This window comes from Mizuhopecten yessoensis, unplaced genomic scaffold (assembly GCF_002113885.1).
Source record: "Mizuhopecten yessoensis strain PY_sf001 unplaced genomic scaffold, ASM211388v2 scaffold25, whole genome shotgun sequence".
Classification (NCBI taxonomy): domain Eukaryota; kingdom Metazoa; phylum Mollusca; class Bivalvia; order Pectinida; family Pectinidae; genus Mizuhopecten; species Mizuhopecten yessoensis.
Window position 1 is genome coordinate 232,267 of NW_018403340.1, and position 19,211 is coordinate 251,477.

The 19,211-nt window shown below is 37.7% G+C and overlaps 1 protein-coding gene across 1 annotated transcript in view; it reads right to left on the minus strand.

The window, feature by feature from the left end:
* LOC110451009 overlaps positions 1 to 17,480 on the minus strand; it is an 86,623-nt gene extending 69,143 nt beyond the window's left edge. The window contains exon 1 of the mRNA XM_021499213.1: positions 17,096 to 17,480. Coding sequence (XP_021354888.1) covers positions 17,096 to 17,347 — 252 coding nt within the window. The 5' untranslated portion in view covers positions 17,348 to 17,480. The remainder of the gene's footprint in view (positions 1 to 17,095) is intronic.
* Positions 17,481 to 19,211: the final 1,731 nt, after the last annotated feature.

Sequence of the window (19,211 nt, forward strand, 5' to 3'; positions counted from 1 at the left end):
GGGTCATTGAGTGCAGACTTTATATAATCCTATAGTACCCCCGGCAACCCCCTAGTGGCACCCCCTTTGGTAGGGGGGTACCGATCGACGTCACAGAGGGTTCGCATATTTAGTGCAGCCATTACACCCTCTAGTGGTAGCCCCCATTCTATAGGGGGTACCGATCGACGACGTCACAGGTTTTCCCTGATTGCATCACGTTTAGAAATATCAAAACCGGTTTCAACTGGATCGGTGATGTTCTGGAACCTTCCAGCACATAATACAATAACAACGCAAATATAGTCGCGATGGAATGAACGTAGGTCGGAGAGCCATCCCACATCCACTCTTACGAAGATTGCCTACTCTAACATGGACAATATCAATATTTACATCTATATGAGAGCCATCTACCACCCGTAATACGGTACTAGAACGATATGTTTATATGTACGCTCTTTCCCATAACATGGGGTCTTGAAATTTTCTAGGGTAGTTCGTTCTCATACAAATCGGTTACATCTGATGCGCGTATCCAGGATTATTTTTTAGGCCAATTTAGCCATTTGACGTAGTGTTGTTTGCTACGACCCTTTCCTCTAGTTTTCGATATTGTTTCTACCTTCCACATGTCATCTTCCCTTACGTCAACTTTCTGTAGCTCGGACTGATAGAAAGTACCTTTAATTTCATCACCATCGTAATCCGTGACTCTGTACACAGGTAAGCCTCCACGTAGTATATTCCGAGATATGGTAAATATCTCCCCCGTCCATTTTTTCGTCGTATTCCTGTGTGAATGGATTCCTGAGGTGTTTGGCAATTTATCCCCTACTTTAAACTTGAACGGTTTACGAACTTTTTTAGTTTTTCGTAAGGTCGGCTCTTTCTTCGGCCAGTACATCCTCCACCAGACAGATGTTTCGTTATTTTTGTTAACCTTAGTTGGAGCTGTCCCTGTGGTTCTGTGATGCGTCTTGTTGTAGCTGTCGGCGAACGTCTGGAGTTTTGTCAGGTATTCGTAATTCCTTATGTGTGTAAAATATCTATACATTCTTGACTTGATGGTCTTGATAACGCGCTCGGACACGGCAGCCTTGGTTCCGTTCTGGGCATAAATATGCTGGATGTGGTATTGATTTAGGAGAGAGTTTACTTCCTTGGATTTGAATTCTTGCCCCTTATCGGTGCGAATCCTGCTAGGTTGTCTCCCCTCGCTGAGAATCTCACGACGAGCCTTTGTTAACTGGACACCGAAGAGTAATCAACAACAGCAGCAGCAGCAAACATCCTACATAGACATTATGAAGCAGACGGTATATGGTGTATTTACCCAGCAGCAGCAGCAGCAGCAGCAGGATTTCGTTTTTAAACACCCCTTCACTGCAAATTATCGGGACCCAAGTCTTGTGGAAAGACTTACTTTGTCAAGTTACTGCTACAAAACTGCTTGACCAAAATATCCCCTCCTCCACAAAGGATTGTATGGCTCTACAAACGATGACAGCCCCTCTATGACGTTATCAAGGCAATCGTTATACCAGAGGTTGAATTTATTCAGGGAATACCGCTGAATTTAGACCAGGATTCCTTCCTGAATCCAGGAGTGAGAAACCTTGCCATCTTGGACGATCTGATGTCGACAGCAAGCAAGGACCCTCGCATTAACGAATTGTTTACGGAGGGAAGCCACCACAGAAACATGTCTGTCATTGCCATCAATCAGAACCTCTACTACAATAAAGACCCCACACAGAGGCAAAATTGTCACTATTTAGTATTGTTCAATAATCCCATCGATAAACAGCAGATCATGACTTTAGCCAGACAGATGTACCCTGAAAATGTTCAACACCTGATGAGACATTTCAAGGAAGCCACCACCAAGCCGTGCGGATATTTCTCGTAGATTTGAAGCCATCAACACCCGAGTCATTACGCATGCGCTGTGATGTGTTTTTTGGACAGCCTATAAAAGGGCAGAAAGACCAAACCAAGGATCATTTTGAGGCTGACACTCCAACCGAGCGGACGTATTACCAGCAGCAGCAGCAGCAGCAATACAAGAGCTGTCCTTAGAAACAGAAGAAATGCTTACCTGTGACGAGTGTGGTATTGTATTTTAAGACATGCATGATTTACAGAGACACGTGATAAAATGGTGTTCGGAAAACGAATCCCTTAAATGAAAACGAGAATCTATAGACAAAGAAGATGAGCCTAAACCAAAAAGGTGGATCTCATATGAAGATATGGAGTCCGGCGAGGAAAATAGATATACTGAAGAACACGAAGCTTTCGATAGCATAATGAATGAAGTCAGGTCTGCAAACGAGGAGAAATGGAATCAAAAGTAGGAGAAATACGTAAATGAAGATATGTCTGAAGGCAGGAGAAAGCAAACGAAAAGATGAAATCTAAAGACATGGATCTATTTAACGAAAAATACGGGTCAGTTATCCGGTACATTCTTCAGTTACAAGACGGATTGGTTCACGAGAAAGTCATGGAAGATGTCGTAGAATTCTTTGACGATGGTTATAATGATGGCAAAGCGATCAAGATTGCACTCAAAAACAACCGTCATGTCTAGGAAGAGATGTGGGAGAAGGAGGAGGATGTTAATGAAGAGGAAGAAGAAGAAAACTAATAAAGGAATCAATACATCAGAACGAACCTCATACAACGTCAAGAACTCGATGAAGAAAGATGTCTGCTTGGGAAGGTTATTTAAGAGACAATTACGATCCTACTAATGTTGGGAGTTTCTCTGGGCCTGATAAATTGTACCGATACGTGAGGAAAGCTAGAAAATACGTCATCAGTAAATACAAGATAAGAAAATGTTTACAGCGACAAGAACCGTACAGCTTTCAGCGATCCATCCGAAGACCATTCAAACGAAACAGAATCTTGGTGACAGGAATCGACGACCAATGGTCTGCCGATCTCATTTTCACTCTTAAAAGTTTCAGAAAGAAAACAACGGTTATTCCTACGTTCTCGTGGTGATAGACGTGTTCTCAAAATTTCTATGGATAAAACCTCTAAAAGACAAAACAGGAAAATCCGTAACAAAGGCTCTTCGTGAGATTCTCGGCGAGAGGAGACAACCTAGCAGGATTCGCACCGATAAGGGGCAAGAATTCAGATCCAGGGAAGTAAACTCTCTCCTAAATCAATACCACATCCAGCATCTTTATGCCCAGAACGAAACCAAGGCTGCCGTGTCCGAGCGCGTTATCAAGACCATCAAGTCAAGAATGTATAGATATTTTACACACGTAAGGAATTACGAATACCTGACAAAACTCCAGACGTTCGCCGACAGCTACAACAAGACGTATCACAGGACCATAGGGACAGCTCCAACTAAGGTTAACACAAATAACGAAACATCTGTCTGGTGGAGGATGTACTGGCCGAAGAAAGAGCCGATCTTACGAAAGACTAAAAAAGTTCGTAAACCGTTCAAGTTTAAAGTAGGGGATAAAGTGCGTTTGTCACATCTCAGGAATCCATTCACACAGGAATACGACGAAAAAATGGACGGGGAGATATTTACCAAATCTCAAAAGATACTACGTGGAGGCTTACCTCTGTACAGAGAAACGGATTACGATGGTGATGAAATTAAAGGTACTTTCTATCAGTCCGAGCTACAGATAGTTGACGTAAGGGAAAAAGACATGTGGAAGGTGGAAACCATCTTGAAAACTACAGGAAAAGATCGTAACAAACAACACTACGTCAAATGGCTAAATTTCAAGACCCCATGTTATGGGAAAGAGCATACATATAAACATATCGTTCTAGTACCGTATTACGGGTGGTAGATGGCTCTCATATAGATGTAAATATTGATATTGTCAATGATTGAGTAGGTAATCTTCGTAAGAGTGGGTGTGGGATGGCTCTCCGACCTACGTTCATTCCATCGCGAAGGGAAAAATGAAATGTTGTACATTATATTTGCGTTGTTATTGTATTATGTGCTAGAAGGTTCCAGAACATCACCGATCCAGTTGAAACCGGTTTCGATAGTTACGTGATGCAATCGGGGAAACCCGTGACGTCGTCGATCGGTACCCCCCCCCCCTATAGAATGGGGGTTACCACTAGAGGGTGTATTGGCTGCACTCAATATGGGAACCCTCTACCAAAGGGGGATGCCACTAGGGGGGGGTGCCGGGGGTACTATATGATTATATAGGAGACTGCACTCAATGACCCTGGCCCAAAACCCTTACTACTGCAAAGAACAAAATGGCATTGTTAAATAAATTTGTTTGAATGACTTGCCATACCTCACAATAAGAACAAGTCAACACATATGTAGGAGAATATATTTATATGATTATTATCAAATGATTTTTCAGTATTTGATTTTGTTTCAATGGTAATATAACTAACCCAGAAACATCTAATGGTAAAGATAACATTAACTGTTCAAAATTTACAATAAATATGGGTAAACTGCAAATGTCTCGTTTAACCAGACTCTTGTTGCCTGCGCAAGCTACGCCGAATAGTGAGTCTGGTCAAACCCAGTGCTTTCGTTTTGTGACATCATAACGAGGCTTACCGATATTCTGGTAATTTTGTGCATAGGTCAAAGGTTGACACACCCTTTTTACTTTTGAAGTCAGAATTTGAGTGGCCCAAAATAACATTTAATATTTTAATTCATGAAAAAATTACCTGTATATGCATTCCTGAAGTATCCATGTTTTCACTATTAACGAGAAAAATGTAAGAAAATGCTTCAAAAAGAATTGGACATTTTACAATAATTCATGAAGCTTACAAGGCTATTGATACAAGTCAAGCCAGATTACCTGAGTGAGAACTTGTAGGTGTTTTCAATTGTGTACAGGTAAAATCTCACTTGCTTTGCATGCGTTTTTCCAACTTCACTCAGCCTTGTTGGCTTTGTGCTTAGTTATGATTTATTCAATGGAAATATATGGCATTATTCTGGAGATTTGACCGTTTTCTTACATTGTTCTCGATAAAAGTGAATACAAGGGTACTTCAGGAATGCATGTATAGGTATTTTTTTTCATTAATTTCATTATTCATTGAAATGTTTAATGGCGTTGACATAAAGTCCGGAAACGAAAGTAAAAACACTGCCCTCTGGTGATGGTAGTTTTAGAGTACTCTGTTTGACCAGACTCTTGAATTACAAGTGATCAAGCATCTGGTTGAACGAGACTATGTTCGGATTAGCTTGCGCAGGCAACAAGAGTCTGGTTGAACGAGACTACATACTATCCCTACTCGCGTCAAGCGCTTCAGTGGCGACCAGACGACCATTAAAGGATTCCCGTCCCAGCCAGATCAAAACACTAAAGAATTACACTGCCGTTTTTCAGTGTTAGAGTCACCTGCCCCTGATTATCATTTCGAAAATGTTGTTATCTTCCCGTGAATAGATTTCGTTTGAATAACGTTTCGACTACAGAGTTGTGTCCCTTGCGTTGAAAATCTCCAATCGCGAAAGTGACGGCAAAAAAGCTGTCGTAACGATGTAAACAACGTCGTGGCAGTGATGGCCGACATGCAAGCCCGACGTGAAATCGGCCGTTTTAAATGTAAACTAAACGCATTTACTGACAATAACAACAACAACGATGTCCAATATCAACTGCTAGACCATGACTATGCGACGAAACAAAGTGGCACTCGTTCACACATTGAAGAGACGCTGGCTACTGAGGCCCCTACTAAGCTTACTGGCAATTTTACTGATGAGCCGACACCGACGTCCGATGAGGATCCCTCCAGTACTAGTGATCAGGAATTCGAAAACGCCAATAACTTGTTAACCTTGTCGCAGGGTAGACGAGTGGTTGAACTCGCGATGTTATCTGAATACCTTGACCAGAAAGGTTGTAATAAATGCGGTACTAGGCTACGGTTGTGCAATACCAAACAGGAAAGACATTTTGGCCTGGGAAGTATTTTATACATCACAATAGTCAGGATTGTATTCTATATTTGTTATTAAATGTATATGCCCAATAGGCCTTTATTTCAAGATATTTTTTTATATTACATACAACAGTGTTATTTTTACAATGTGATATTTTGTACCACAATATCGTATGTTGTTATTTGTACATACTGTAAAACTTTATTATTGTTGTATAGTGTGATATGTGTTAAACCACAATATATGTTGTTATCTGTATATACTGACAAAGTTTATTATTGCTATAAAGTGTGATATTTTTTATACACAATATGGTATGTTGTTATCTGTACATAATGTGAAAATTTATTATTGTTTTGTTCAGAATGTAAAAGTTTATTATTGTTGTATATAGTGTGATGTTTTTATACACAATATAGTATGTTATTTGTTGTGTAAAGTATATGTGAAACTTTGTTATTGTTGTTCATTAAGACATTTTTGCTATGACACAGTAAAGTACATTGTTTGTTATAATGTTATTCATACACAATATGCAATTTTGTTTTATATTGGTTTTTACATTTGAAGTAATGTATTGGTTGGTAATGCCTACTGTATTATATTCGTATATAAAAGTGCTGTATTGTATGTCGAAATTGTATGACTTTTAGAATTTTATTTTTCGAAGGAATAGCCACTACCTATCTTGTAATTTATAAAAGTGTGATAACACTTTTTTTAAGAACATTGTTATGTTTTATAATGCAATCAACTATATAAATTATTAGTGCCAAAACATGCATTGGGTACTGTATGAAATTGTGATGTTGTTGTACCTTTTTACCCAATAAACTTGAAGAATTACTATTGGTACAAATGTAAGAGTTGTCTCTCTTTTTTGTATCTTTATAATTTTTTGTATAATAAATAAGTCCGCAAGATATTTATTTTTTGTGACCTATATTTTCTTTTCGTTGTCTTAAACGTGTTGCATTGGTACTCGGAATTTTATTGATTCATGTAACGGGCATTTTTGTTTGTTTTAGTATTATTGTTAGAAAATTACTATTTTTTTGTGTTTTGTTCATCAATATTGCCATTGTTACTACTTTTATGTGTTATTTATCTAATAAACCATTGTTGCATCAGATAAAATGTATTTTGTTTCATTTTATTCCATTGAAAAAAAAAAAACGAAATTTCATAATATCCCCAAAAATCTGAAAAAAAATACCGCAGATTTGGGTTATTGTTCAGAAATGATTCGGTTATGCAATAGCGATGTCGTAGAAAAAAACACCAATGCCTCATTACATATTTAGGCGGAGGGACGGGGATCCTTAAGTCGGACATTGTGAAAAGTGTCCGAGATTACCCGGATTTCCACTATGTTCCGTCAGGGGGCGATGTACAATCTAAAGCGGTACGCCGTGTTTAGACTGTAGAAATCCTAAACGATGGATATAAATTAGGACACTGTAAACTGTATAATACGACCCATAAAATAGGTCATTTCGCTCATTCGGCGTAAAACCCTACAAGGTTAGCGCGGGTAAAGGAGGGAATCCGACAGTGCTATATGGACCTATACTTAGGTAGGAATAACGGGATAAGCGAATCTTGAACTAATAATCAACATCTGTTTATCTGACACAGCTAATAAGGTAATAATAACAATATCCAATCAATCAAAACAATAAACATAAACAAATTTAATTTAATTACTGATTCAAAAAACAAAAAACATTTCACTACTGGTAGATATAGGAAAGCTAAAACGTATGGGTTCTGGCCACGTGCGGAAAGTTCCGTTTTTAAAAAGGACGTGTATTCTACTCTACAGCAATCTTATACCTTATCGAGCATAATATTATATATATACAATGTATGTACAATCTGAAGCGGTACACCGTTTCTAGACTGTATAAGCCTAAACGATGGACATAAATTAGAATGTTAAGTAGGCATATCTGCTAAAGAAAGCAAGATAGGTGGATGAAAACGGCAAATAACATCTATTTGGCGGTTGCGCCCCCCGGGGGAGGCCTGGTGGTATACGTGCTGTTTTATTTATGTTTGTTCGGTTTTATTCTATATACTTGAACACTCATAAGTACATACTAATCCCTCCCCCCATTTCGATAAATGCCACATAATATAACGAATGTGCGAACTGAGGCAAAATGATAAAACTGTCGACAGAGAAACCCTTGACAAATTTCTCAAGTGCACTTTGGACAGTGTCAAAATGATGGGTAGTGCCGTGCAAGATCTGAGCCAAAGGAGGAAGGAATTGATCAGACCTGACCTCAATGCACAATATGCACCGCTGTGCTCGTCATCCGTGCCAGTCACTACATACCTGTTTGGAGACGATCTCCATAGATCCATGAAGGAAATGGACGAGACCAACAGGGTGGCACACAAGGTGTCAAGGGAAAAAAGATATGGTCACCAGTACGGAAACCAGAGGTACCGTCCTTACCAGGCTCCACATAAAAAGTATTATGAGTCGGAGCGTGGCGGCTACAGTGGCCGAGGACATTACTTTTACCGAGGGCCCTACAATCAGGGCCGTAATCATACAAGAAGTCAAAAAACTTCAGGAAGGGGGCGGACAGAAAACAGTAACAACGCTGAAGACTGTTGAGCCCCCGAATGCACAGGTAAGTTTACCTGCTATTGACTGGCAACAATTTTTAGCCAAAAATATGACAACAATGTTGTTTAAAGTTGAACATTTTCAAGCTGGGAATGTAAAAAGTTGCATTACTTACTGGGAAACACGCCAAACCATTAGGTAGGGCTGTAAATTGGTAAATTAGTCCCTCAAATTTGAATCGAAGAAACTTTTGAAAATGTTCATGAACGGGAATGGAATATTATGCATCCTTTCAGTCATGTAGCAACCTTTTGAAACAAGATTGATTGCGGTTTTCAACGTTTCCATTTTGAAGTGTCTGCATAAAACAGACTCATTCAGATCTTTTAAATTGAGAATCAATCTAAATGTACCATCCTTTTTTGGCCTAGTGAAGATATTTGAGAAAACTTCACCCTGGGCTGATTAAAGTACAACTAAAAGACAATATGATGTATACATTGCCAAATGGATGGACTACGCAGGTGGACGGAGTATCGATCCCTTTTCACCCCCTGTGGGAACTATTTTAGACTTTTTGACAGAAGCATATCACAAAGGGGCAGGGTACAGCACAATTAATACTGTGAGGTCTGCACTATCATCCTTCATTTCTATAAATGGACAGCCATGCGGTACATTACCGATTATTAAAAGATTTGTGAAGGGTGCGTTTCAACTAAGACCAGCGTTACCAAAACATCAGGTGATTTGGGATCCTCAGATTGTATTGGAACATATAAAAAGTATAATTGTTAAGGATGCTACACTGAAAATGCTGTCTATGAAAACAGTGGTGTTGTTGGCATTGCTTTCAGCACAGAGGACACAGGCATTGCATTTAGTGGATATACGAAATGTGACATTAACTAAAGACAGTGCTAAAATCCGATTCGGGGATGTATTAAAACAGACCAGACCTGGTTTTCACCAAGCAGAGCTCCTTTTGCCAGCCTTAGCGGAACAGGAGCTGTGTATAGTCCACACACTTTCTATTTACATAGAAAGAACCAGGACGATACGCAAAGACACTACTCAACTTTTCATAAGTTACCAGGAACCACATCGAGCAGTGTCTAAGGCCACTATAGCCAGGTGGATCAGATGTGTCCTTGGTAGTGCAGGGGTGGATATGACTATCTTCACCCCACACAGCACGCGTGCTGCAGCCACCTCAGCAGCTTCAAGGGGTCATGTCCCCATTCCAACTATTCTGAAAACAGCAGGATGGAATTCCACTAGTGTTTTTGGAAAATGTTATAACAAGCCATTGGTACAACAAGCAGGACTGTTACCAAGTGAGAGTGTCCCTGCCCCATAGATATTGCTCAGTGACAGTACTGCAAAGAACAGTTTAATGTAATGTATATAGTGTATATACCTTATTATCGTGTGAAAACTGTAATAACTCGGTCCTAGACCTAAAACATTTAATATGGACAATACATGGTATACATTTACTTGTGTTTCATTCATTATGGAGTGACAAGAACTGTTTACAACTTTATGCGACTGTGCAGTCGATATCTCGTTTGTTTTACATACATGTAAATGTATTATGTGTTGAGTTTATTACACAGGTTAAATTGGTTTCTGTGTTTTTGTCGTTTTTCTGGTTCTATTTTACCAGTTCGGAAACACTCTCTTTGAACATCTCATGTGACCCCTAGTACCGACAGAGAAGAGAACAGAATTATTGAATTAAATGAGACTTACCTGTAAGTTGAAATTTGATGTCAATTCTGTTCTCTCCTCTGCAGGTACATGGGGGTTACACCTCACCCTTTTTATTACCCTCCCTTTGTCTTTAGTTTATATATGTTGTGGAGGTTTTAACTCTGGGACGTTTGAATAAAATATCTCTTGATCTTTTTAGTTATTGCCAGAGTCTGGTACACTGGTTTTAACCAGTGCACATTAAGTGTTTCCTCACTTCTTTGAATTATGACTGTACGCATGCGCACGCATCTCTCATGTAACCCCCATGTACCTGCAGAGGAGAGAACAGAATTGACATCAAATTTCAACTTACAGGTAAGTCTCATTTAATTAAACAATTATAAACTACATTTTGAATACAATTTTTTTAGAAGAATGTATTTTTTTCAAAAAGTGATTTCCCCAGATTTGGGACTTGGGAAAACCATGGTAACCACATCAAAAAACGCCAAAAAATGCAAAAAAAACATGACTTTTAACCCAAAGTTTGACCCACGCAAGTGGTATTTATTTTGTTAATACCTGTCTTAAATTAAATATCACCTACTCGGTAACATAAATACTCACGTTTTAGCATAGGTCGTTCAACTGGATTTTTCACAATATTTACACATGTGCTGAGTACAAAAATGTGAAGCCCACATAGTCGTATTCATCATGTATATGCCAATTTTAGAGCTGATATTTTTTAAGTTTTGATGCATGTAATATTACAGGTGTTATTCATTGTACAAAAATATCACCCATGGCCACCGTACGCTACTGTACACTGCTACCTTTATTTTAAGTGACGAAAGACGAAGAGCGGATTACATGAACGGACAAAAATAAAACAGCACCTGCTTGACTCTAACCACTAACCACTAACACGCAGTCCGTCGGATGGGACTATAAATGGTGGTCCATGTGAGAACTGTCCAATCTTGCACGAAAAAGATCCCTCTGAGTTTTTCGAAAAAGAGTAGCCGCGTAAACGCCGGTACTGAGGATAGGGTAAGCTTAAATTCAAATTTTCGGCAGTTAGAACTAGGGTCTCTTTATTAAGACATTTAGAAGGACTTTAAAATTATATATACAAACCAAATTTACAGAATAGTTAGGAGCTGGTGTTAATGTTGTCGGCTTTCTACCTCACTACCGGTCCAGACTTGGTTCTGTCTATACGACTAGTGTTAGGATAAGGCAACATTAGACCTAGAAGCCGTCTTACAAAAACTAGACTTATACAGTAAATACATATAGGACAGACGGCTCCTTCTCTCCTGTCTCCCTCTCCTATCCCTTCACTCCATACTTTATCCCTTCTACTCATTTTCCCGCCTTTTCTTCGTCTGCTGGATAACTGAACTACTCGGTAGTGAAGCGGACGTAAAACCTATCAATCAATCGATCAATCTTCAGCATCCCATTCGTTCGAAAGAGAAAAGTTTGTTTTTTTAATTTATTACACCAAAAACAAGACCAAGGTCTGCAATATTGTACAAAATACCCATCGGTTGAAATCACCAATGCCGGCAATGGTAACAATTGTAACGCTCATGCAATTTATCAGAAATATCGCCATTTACACTACACTGATCAACAGGGGTTTGTTACAAATGTCTGAAATACACATATTCTATAGACCTACTGACAGATATGTTACAGACCTACTGATATGAGTCACAGCACACATAAACATTTCAGACATTTGAAACGAACCCCTGTGCTCCGTCGCAAGATCACTCACTTCAAACGCTTTTAGTTTCATGCGTCTCGCTGCCATAGTTTCCTCAATTTCTGACGACATGATAAATAACGAGGCTGTTGTTAAAGAATCTACCGACTGTAGTCAGATTCCCATACAATCGTCAAATAAATTCACGTCTGGATTCTTCACAAAATGAGCAAATAAGTACTATAAGTATAAAATGAAGATTTTAGATAATTTAGATAATCCACGTGAAATGATGAAATTTAATGATTGTACTGATTATATACCTTAGAAATTCCAGGTATCTACAGCAGGAGATTCCTCCTTTTCATCGTCGCTATTGTCATACAGTTTTGTAGATCCCTAGAGATAGATTGGCATATATCAGCTAAAAGCATTTGTTTGCAAGTGAAGTTTATGGATGGACACCATCGTATAACTTTGTGTCTTCATACTTTGTGATTTTGTTTTGCGATTTTGACCATGTTTTCCTCGATAGTTGATTGATACCCTTCTTATGTCATTGTCAAATTTGAGGATCAAAGATTGCGTGTTGTGTTCAGTGATGATTGTGTTAACTTGATGGAATTGATGTCAGTTTCATGATGGACTTGTTGTTCTTGAGCAATACTGTTGTTAAATGTGGTTGAATAAATACAATTGCTATCATGACCAGGTACATCATATGCGGAATAGTTTTGATTTCGATTAGAAATGGTTGCTGACGGTCGCATATTATGCAATCTGCTAACAAAAATAAAAGTGGCGAAAATATAATGTTTCTAATTCTCTTCTTTGCTGATATTCATTAAGCAGAGCAAACTAATGTGTTCACTTCAATGTCCAATCAAAATGCTGTTATGATTTACACAGTTGAACGGAATTTACAAATTTCAAGAGTTTAAAGTTTATATTTATCTAAGTATCAATAAAGATATTTTACTGTACAAAACTGTACAGTAATGTTTGTCTTTTTTGAGTAATTTTTAATTTTGTTGCATTAGATGAAACTAGATTCAATCTATTGTACAAGCAGCAGATCTAGCTTTGAAATTCCACAGTTTTAGTTGTACAATCTAAAGGTAATATCAAAAATTTGGATCAAATATCAACAGAAACGACTCCCAAATGGAAGAATTTAGAAGAACTATATAAAGTTGACGTTCTACAATAAAAGCAGAAAAAAAAATAAGAGTAGTGATACTGAAAAATCCGCAATTTCCCTTGGAAAGCTGTCGGTGACAATTCTATTTCATCATGTGTATCTGTATCTGGAGCAAACGACCCATGAACTTTGACCACATCAATGATCTGGCCCCAGTTTTACTAAAGGTCGTAACAAGTCCACACAAAAATGCGGGATAAAAAAACACCACATGTATGTGAACCACCTCACTCCAAAAGTATTTGACCGATCTTTTTTTAATTAACAGCAAAAGAAAGCTGAATAATTTTTATAACGACCCAACTCATTTTAATTGCAAATAATATAATTTAACTTGTGTTATTTTTGTGTCAAAAAGAGTAAATATCAGCATTATTTTTCACTGGAACGTAAATCATTATTGCGAAAGTAGTTGGTGACTGCTCACTGTTTTGATTAAATTTTATAAACCATCGATTATATTTTTTTAAACAATTAATATCAATTAACAGCTGAGTAATTTCTATGTTAAGTAGGCCTGATTTGATTTGCATTACTTGGAACGATAGCGATGTCACAGATGAAATTACTCGTCTGGTAACGAAGGACACGTGTTGTTAAAAAACGTAAACAACCGGAAATGTTAAACGCAACAAAAAAACTATCGCCTGCATTCGAGGATCAGCTCATATAAAAAATACTTCATTTTGAAATTTACAGCGATAGAAAGTTGAATAATTTTTTGATATGTAGTACTAATTTTTATGGCAAAAAATAACAAATAACTTGTGCTGTTTTTGTGTCAAAAAGTGTCAATATTAGCATTATTTTCACTGGAACGTGCTTTACGAAATGTGATTTGTTGCAATAGCCACCAACACAGCCGAAAGGCTAGACAAAGTGGCAACGATAGCCCTGTCCCTGAAATAAAAAGAAGACCTACTAAGTTATCAAAACACTTCAATCTCGGCGAGATTGTCGACATGATTTTAACGCTAGTGCGCAAGCGCGGGCTGATCGAGAGGGGCTTTAACACAAAAGCGACGTGCTATAGAATTTTGACTGTCGCCAGGCCCCTCTATATACTGTCCCTGAACAGACAGAAGAGATCGAATCTTCCGGGATCGGAGTCAGCCACTCGATATTTTATCCAACGAGGAATTAATCAGCCGCTACCGCTTTACACGGGAAATTATTCTGGAACTAGTCGACGGTGTGAACAACCACGTGTCCCCTGTAACAGGGAGGTCACACGCAATCCCTACACAACTGCAGGTATGTGTTCATAGGTAATACTAAAACCCGGCACAGTCCGGTATCGCAATGCACCACCCGAGGGGATATGGAGTTGCCACAGGCAACAGAATCAATTCTAACATAATTAATGTAATGCTAAAAAAATGGTATCAACATTTTTATATTCGACAGAGTTCATTACACTTCATTTTAGTTATATTGGGAAGATAAACATACCAACACCACAGCTAAGATCAACCACCGAAAAGAAAGTGTAGGCGAGAAAGAAAAGAAAAATATAAGTGTATTGCAATGGGGCAGCATCTATTTTATCTCTTCCATGTGCCCAAGGAACACAGACGAAAGCCCCGATTCTGCAGGGTCACTCATTAAAGGTCACTTTTACGAACATGTAGAGGGTTCGGTTTAATTTTGTTTAACGTCCTATTAACAGCTAAGGTAATTTAAGGATGTGTAACAGCAGGTATATTATTTTTTAATTCCGGGAATTAATATCATTTAGGCAAATATTTTTCCTTATTTCGCAAGTTCTTTCCTCAGCATTTTTCATACAATCTGACTCAATTGAGGAACAAATAACACCATTAAATTGACATCTTTTGACTGGTTCTTTTTGTGAGTTTTTTAATGAAATTTGTCTTTACCATTTGTCATTCATTTAATGATTTTGGCTATGAATGCCAACTATCCCATGAGAACCAAGCGACCTCGTCATTGACCCTGCTTCGTACATACTCGGGTATTTCCGTCCTAGTGGGAATGACCCTCGTGTGTTACGACCGATTATCAATATTTAGATGGAAAATTTGTATGTTTAGAAAGTTTTCAGTATCAAATTATCTATTTCTTTACAAAATTTAAGCTGATTTAATCGATGGTAATACAGTTTGTCGTCTAATCACATTCTCACGCACTCTTCGGCGCCATTTGCTTGTGACATTCATTGTTAGCTTTTTGATGACCATGTCAATCATTTCTCTTTTCGATACAAAATGAAAGGAACTGTGGAAATAAACACGCCCAGTGTATTGAATATGGTCAATATTTTTTTTTAAATCGTTGTTTCGAAAACACAATTTTCCTGCTACGTTACATCACGGACTAAGATAACTAATCTAATTCCGTGGTTACATTTCGCTCAATTATTTGATTAGGCATATTTACGGGCTCCATGGACCGGAAGAGGTCACCGGAAGTACGAAAAGTTTCTAGGCTGTAGCTGTACTATTCAGTGATGGAATCAGTTTGGTTGGATCAGATCTATTTACACGCACATGTTACCGGTAAAGATGCCTACGGCACCCGAGAGCTTCGCTCTTATAACTTTCAGCTCAGAGTTCTATTGATAAACTTTAATTACCCTATAGACATATCATACGCAATTGTATTGATACTGAGTTGTGAAATAAAATTGAATTTTTTGTTAAAATTTCAAAGTACAGACACATCTAGCGTAGGGATATCTCATAATAACATTTTTCCTAAAAGTCATTGTCGATGGCATATTGAAACGATTCCGACAATTCATATTAAATAATCGAACGTTCTATGCCAAGTAGTCAACATGTTTACTTCACTTTTCCACTTATATAGTTATGTTTACTGAAGAAACTTTTGCCATACTGGCAGTACGTTGACCGGAAATGGATCATTCAGCTTACGGAGATTTCAAAACCCACTACAAAGGACAAAAAGACTAAATTATTTTCGATCAATAAGGATTGTATGAAGGATCATACCTGAAGGTACATGTACATTGTACACTTTTGGATGTCATCGGTTTGCTGTGTTGTGAGTGTGACGTGTTTTGCGTGTGACTGCTCTGTTTTATCTGTCTCCTTTGTCAGACGTGTTATGCATCTAACTGGTCAATCGGAATAATTGAAATGATTGGCCCGTTAAAGCTTCTTTTAAAGTTAGTTTTAGTCGGACGACTTATGACCCTTCAAGATATAATACGGTCTCCATTGAGATGGACAGTAGTCTCGACTCACCTTGAGAGAAATCATCCACAGCTAGTAAATAGTAAACTATTATCTCGGTAAGTGTGTTGCGTTATTAATATATCTTCATTAATTTAATAAATAAATTATAAACGCGTCGCGTTGATTTAATTTCAATTGATTATCGGTAATGTATGGGTGTTACTATGTATGATACTATGTTGGGTGTTACTATGTATGATACTATGTTGGGTGTTACTATGTACACATGTATGAAACTATGTTGGGTGTCACTATGTATGAAACTATGTTGGGTGTTACTATGTATGAAACTATGTTGGGTGTTACTATGTATGATACTATGTTGGGTGTTACTATGTATGATATTATGTTGGGTGTTACTATGTACACATGTATGAAACTATGTTGGGTGTTACTATGTATGAAACTATGTTGGGTGTTACTATGTATGATACTATGTTGGGTGTTATTATGTATGAAACTATGTTGGGTATTACTATGTATGAAACTATGTTGGGTGTTACTATGTATGATACTATGTTTGGTGTTACTATGTATGATACTATGTTGCGTGTTACTATGTATGATACTATGTTGGGTGTTACTATGTATGATACTATGTTGGGTGTTACTATGTATGATACTATGCAAATATGTAATTATAGTTTATACATGTAGGTTTAGGATCTACATTGCTACAATAAAAATATGAAGTAAGACTTGATGTGAAACCTCTCACAAAACAAAATATGTATGACAGATTACGTTGTTTTACCATGAGCAGTTGACAGTAAGCTGCGCCCTCAGGCCCAAGGGAGGGGATGAGCCTCGTTTTGGTAGTTCCTGGCCGGGGGTAGCGGGAGAATATAACGATACAGTCCTTGCACGTACTCCTGTACTTCCTACATCTGGCCACACGCCTTAAATGGTTCACCACTGACCAGAAGTGGCAGTTGACGTAGGTGGTCAGAAAGGAAAGCAATAAGTATGAAAGTCCGATCACAGTGTCCACTACATACAGCAGCATGGTCAAGTGTTCGATGAAGACTTCACCAAGAAGTTAGATAACCAGTATTAAATAAACACCCGTGCGATTACACAACAGCACGATACGAAGTGTAACGGTACATGTATGAGTATGTGTACTGTACTCCTCAAGAGTAACGCTACACATGTGTACACTGTGAATTCTTATCGACGGGTCGATGTACAAGTATGACCAGGGATTGTAGGCTTAAAAGACTTGCTCAAGCCATATTTATTTTGTGTGTTACACGACACGGCATTGTGTGTCATTACACGTTTATTAATACTTTATTCATAAAAAATACGCTAAGTGAAAACCACCATACCTTAGCCGTATTCCTAGATCTTGAAAAAGCATATTATCTTATCTGGCACGAAGGGCTACTAAAGTCATTAAAAGAAGTAGGTATAACAGGCAACATCCTAAAGTTTATTACCCATTTTTTTGCAGGACAGGAAAATACAAGCACGGATAATTAATACCCTATCAGATGAACATACTTTAGAAAACGGAGTACCACAAGGTAGTGTAATCTCACCTACTTTATTTAATATATATATTAACAAACTAGACTCTCATCTAAAACTAAAAAACTACAATTCAATCCACGCACGAATAGGACAATTTGCTGATGACACCTGATTAAACATAACAGACAATGGTAAAATAATTCAGAGAACATTAGATACCATACAAGAATGTCGAAAGAAAAAACGGTAGCCATGTCATTTTCTAGAAGAAATAACCAACCAGATCTCTATCTAGGTAACAACAAAATACAATATTAAAACAAACGAGAAACCTAGGAATGATATTCGATCCAAAACTATCACGGGTCCCACACATTAACAGTATAAAACATAGCTGTAAAAGGACACTAAACACACTAGTATTCGTATCCGGGAACAAATTAGGATCAAATAAAAATACACTTCTCACACTCTATAAAGCTTTAATTAGGTCACAAATAGATTACGGATGCCAAATAAATAATTCAGCTTCCGATAACGCACTGAAAACCCTAAACATAATCCAACATAAAGCCTTAAGATTCCATCAATTAGTCTACATGTACTAGCAGAAAGCGGTGAATTACCACTAAAGTTAAGAAGAGATAAATTAATTCTTAAATATTGGGCTAGAACTCAAACATTAGGATCAGACTTCCCGCCCAATCATATAGTACAAGACACCAAATATAGAAATAAATTAAATGGTCATAAAAAACACAATTTAGTCACGTGACTAATGATTTAATAAAAGAACACAAATTAGAAAACATTCAAATAGTCGAAATATCACTTAACCCAACACCACCATGGTTACTAGGACAACCAAATATTAGCACAATTATTTTTAACGCGAGAGATATAAAAAAGAAAACCCAACATCAGCTAAGGCCATAGCTTTATCTATTATCGATGATAAATACAAAAACCTACCGAAATACTATACGGACGGGTCTAAAAACCCTAAGAACAATAGCGTAAGACTAGGTATTTATCCGTAAGACTAACAGATAACTGTTCTGTATAAACAAGCGAATTAATAGCCATATGTCTAGCACTTAGCGGTACTTCTCATAGACAGTCTATCTTCACTACAATCGATAGAGAGAAAAAACAGAACAAAAACGACCGAACTTAATTCAGTCAATCAGTTTGCCTCTGCCAGTCTAATAGTGTATTTTAGGAGATTTGCATGGGATAGGTTTTGTGTGGATTGTAAAAAGAATACGTTCTCTAATTGGGCAGTTAGCTTATCTCTTAAATGTAGGCCTGTGTATTACAAACTAGAATATATATGGGATATAGGGTGTAACACCCTCTAGTATAGAGGTCAGCGGTCAAACAGTTTGCCTCTG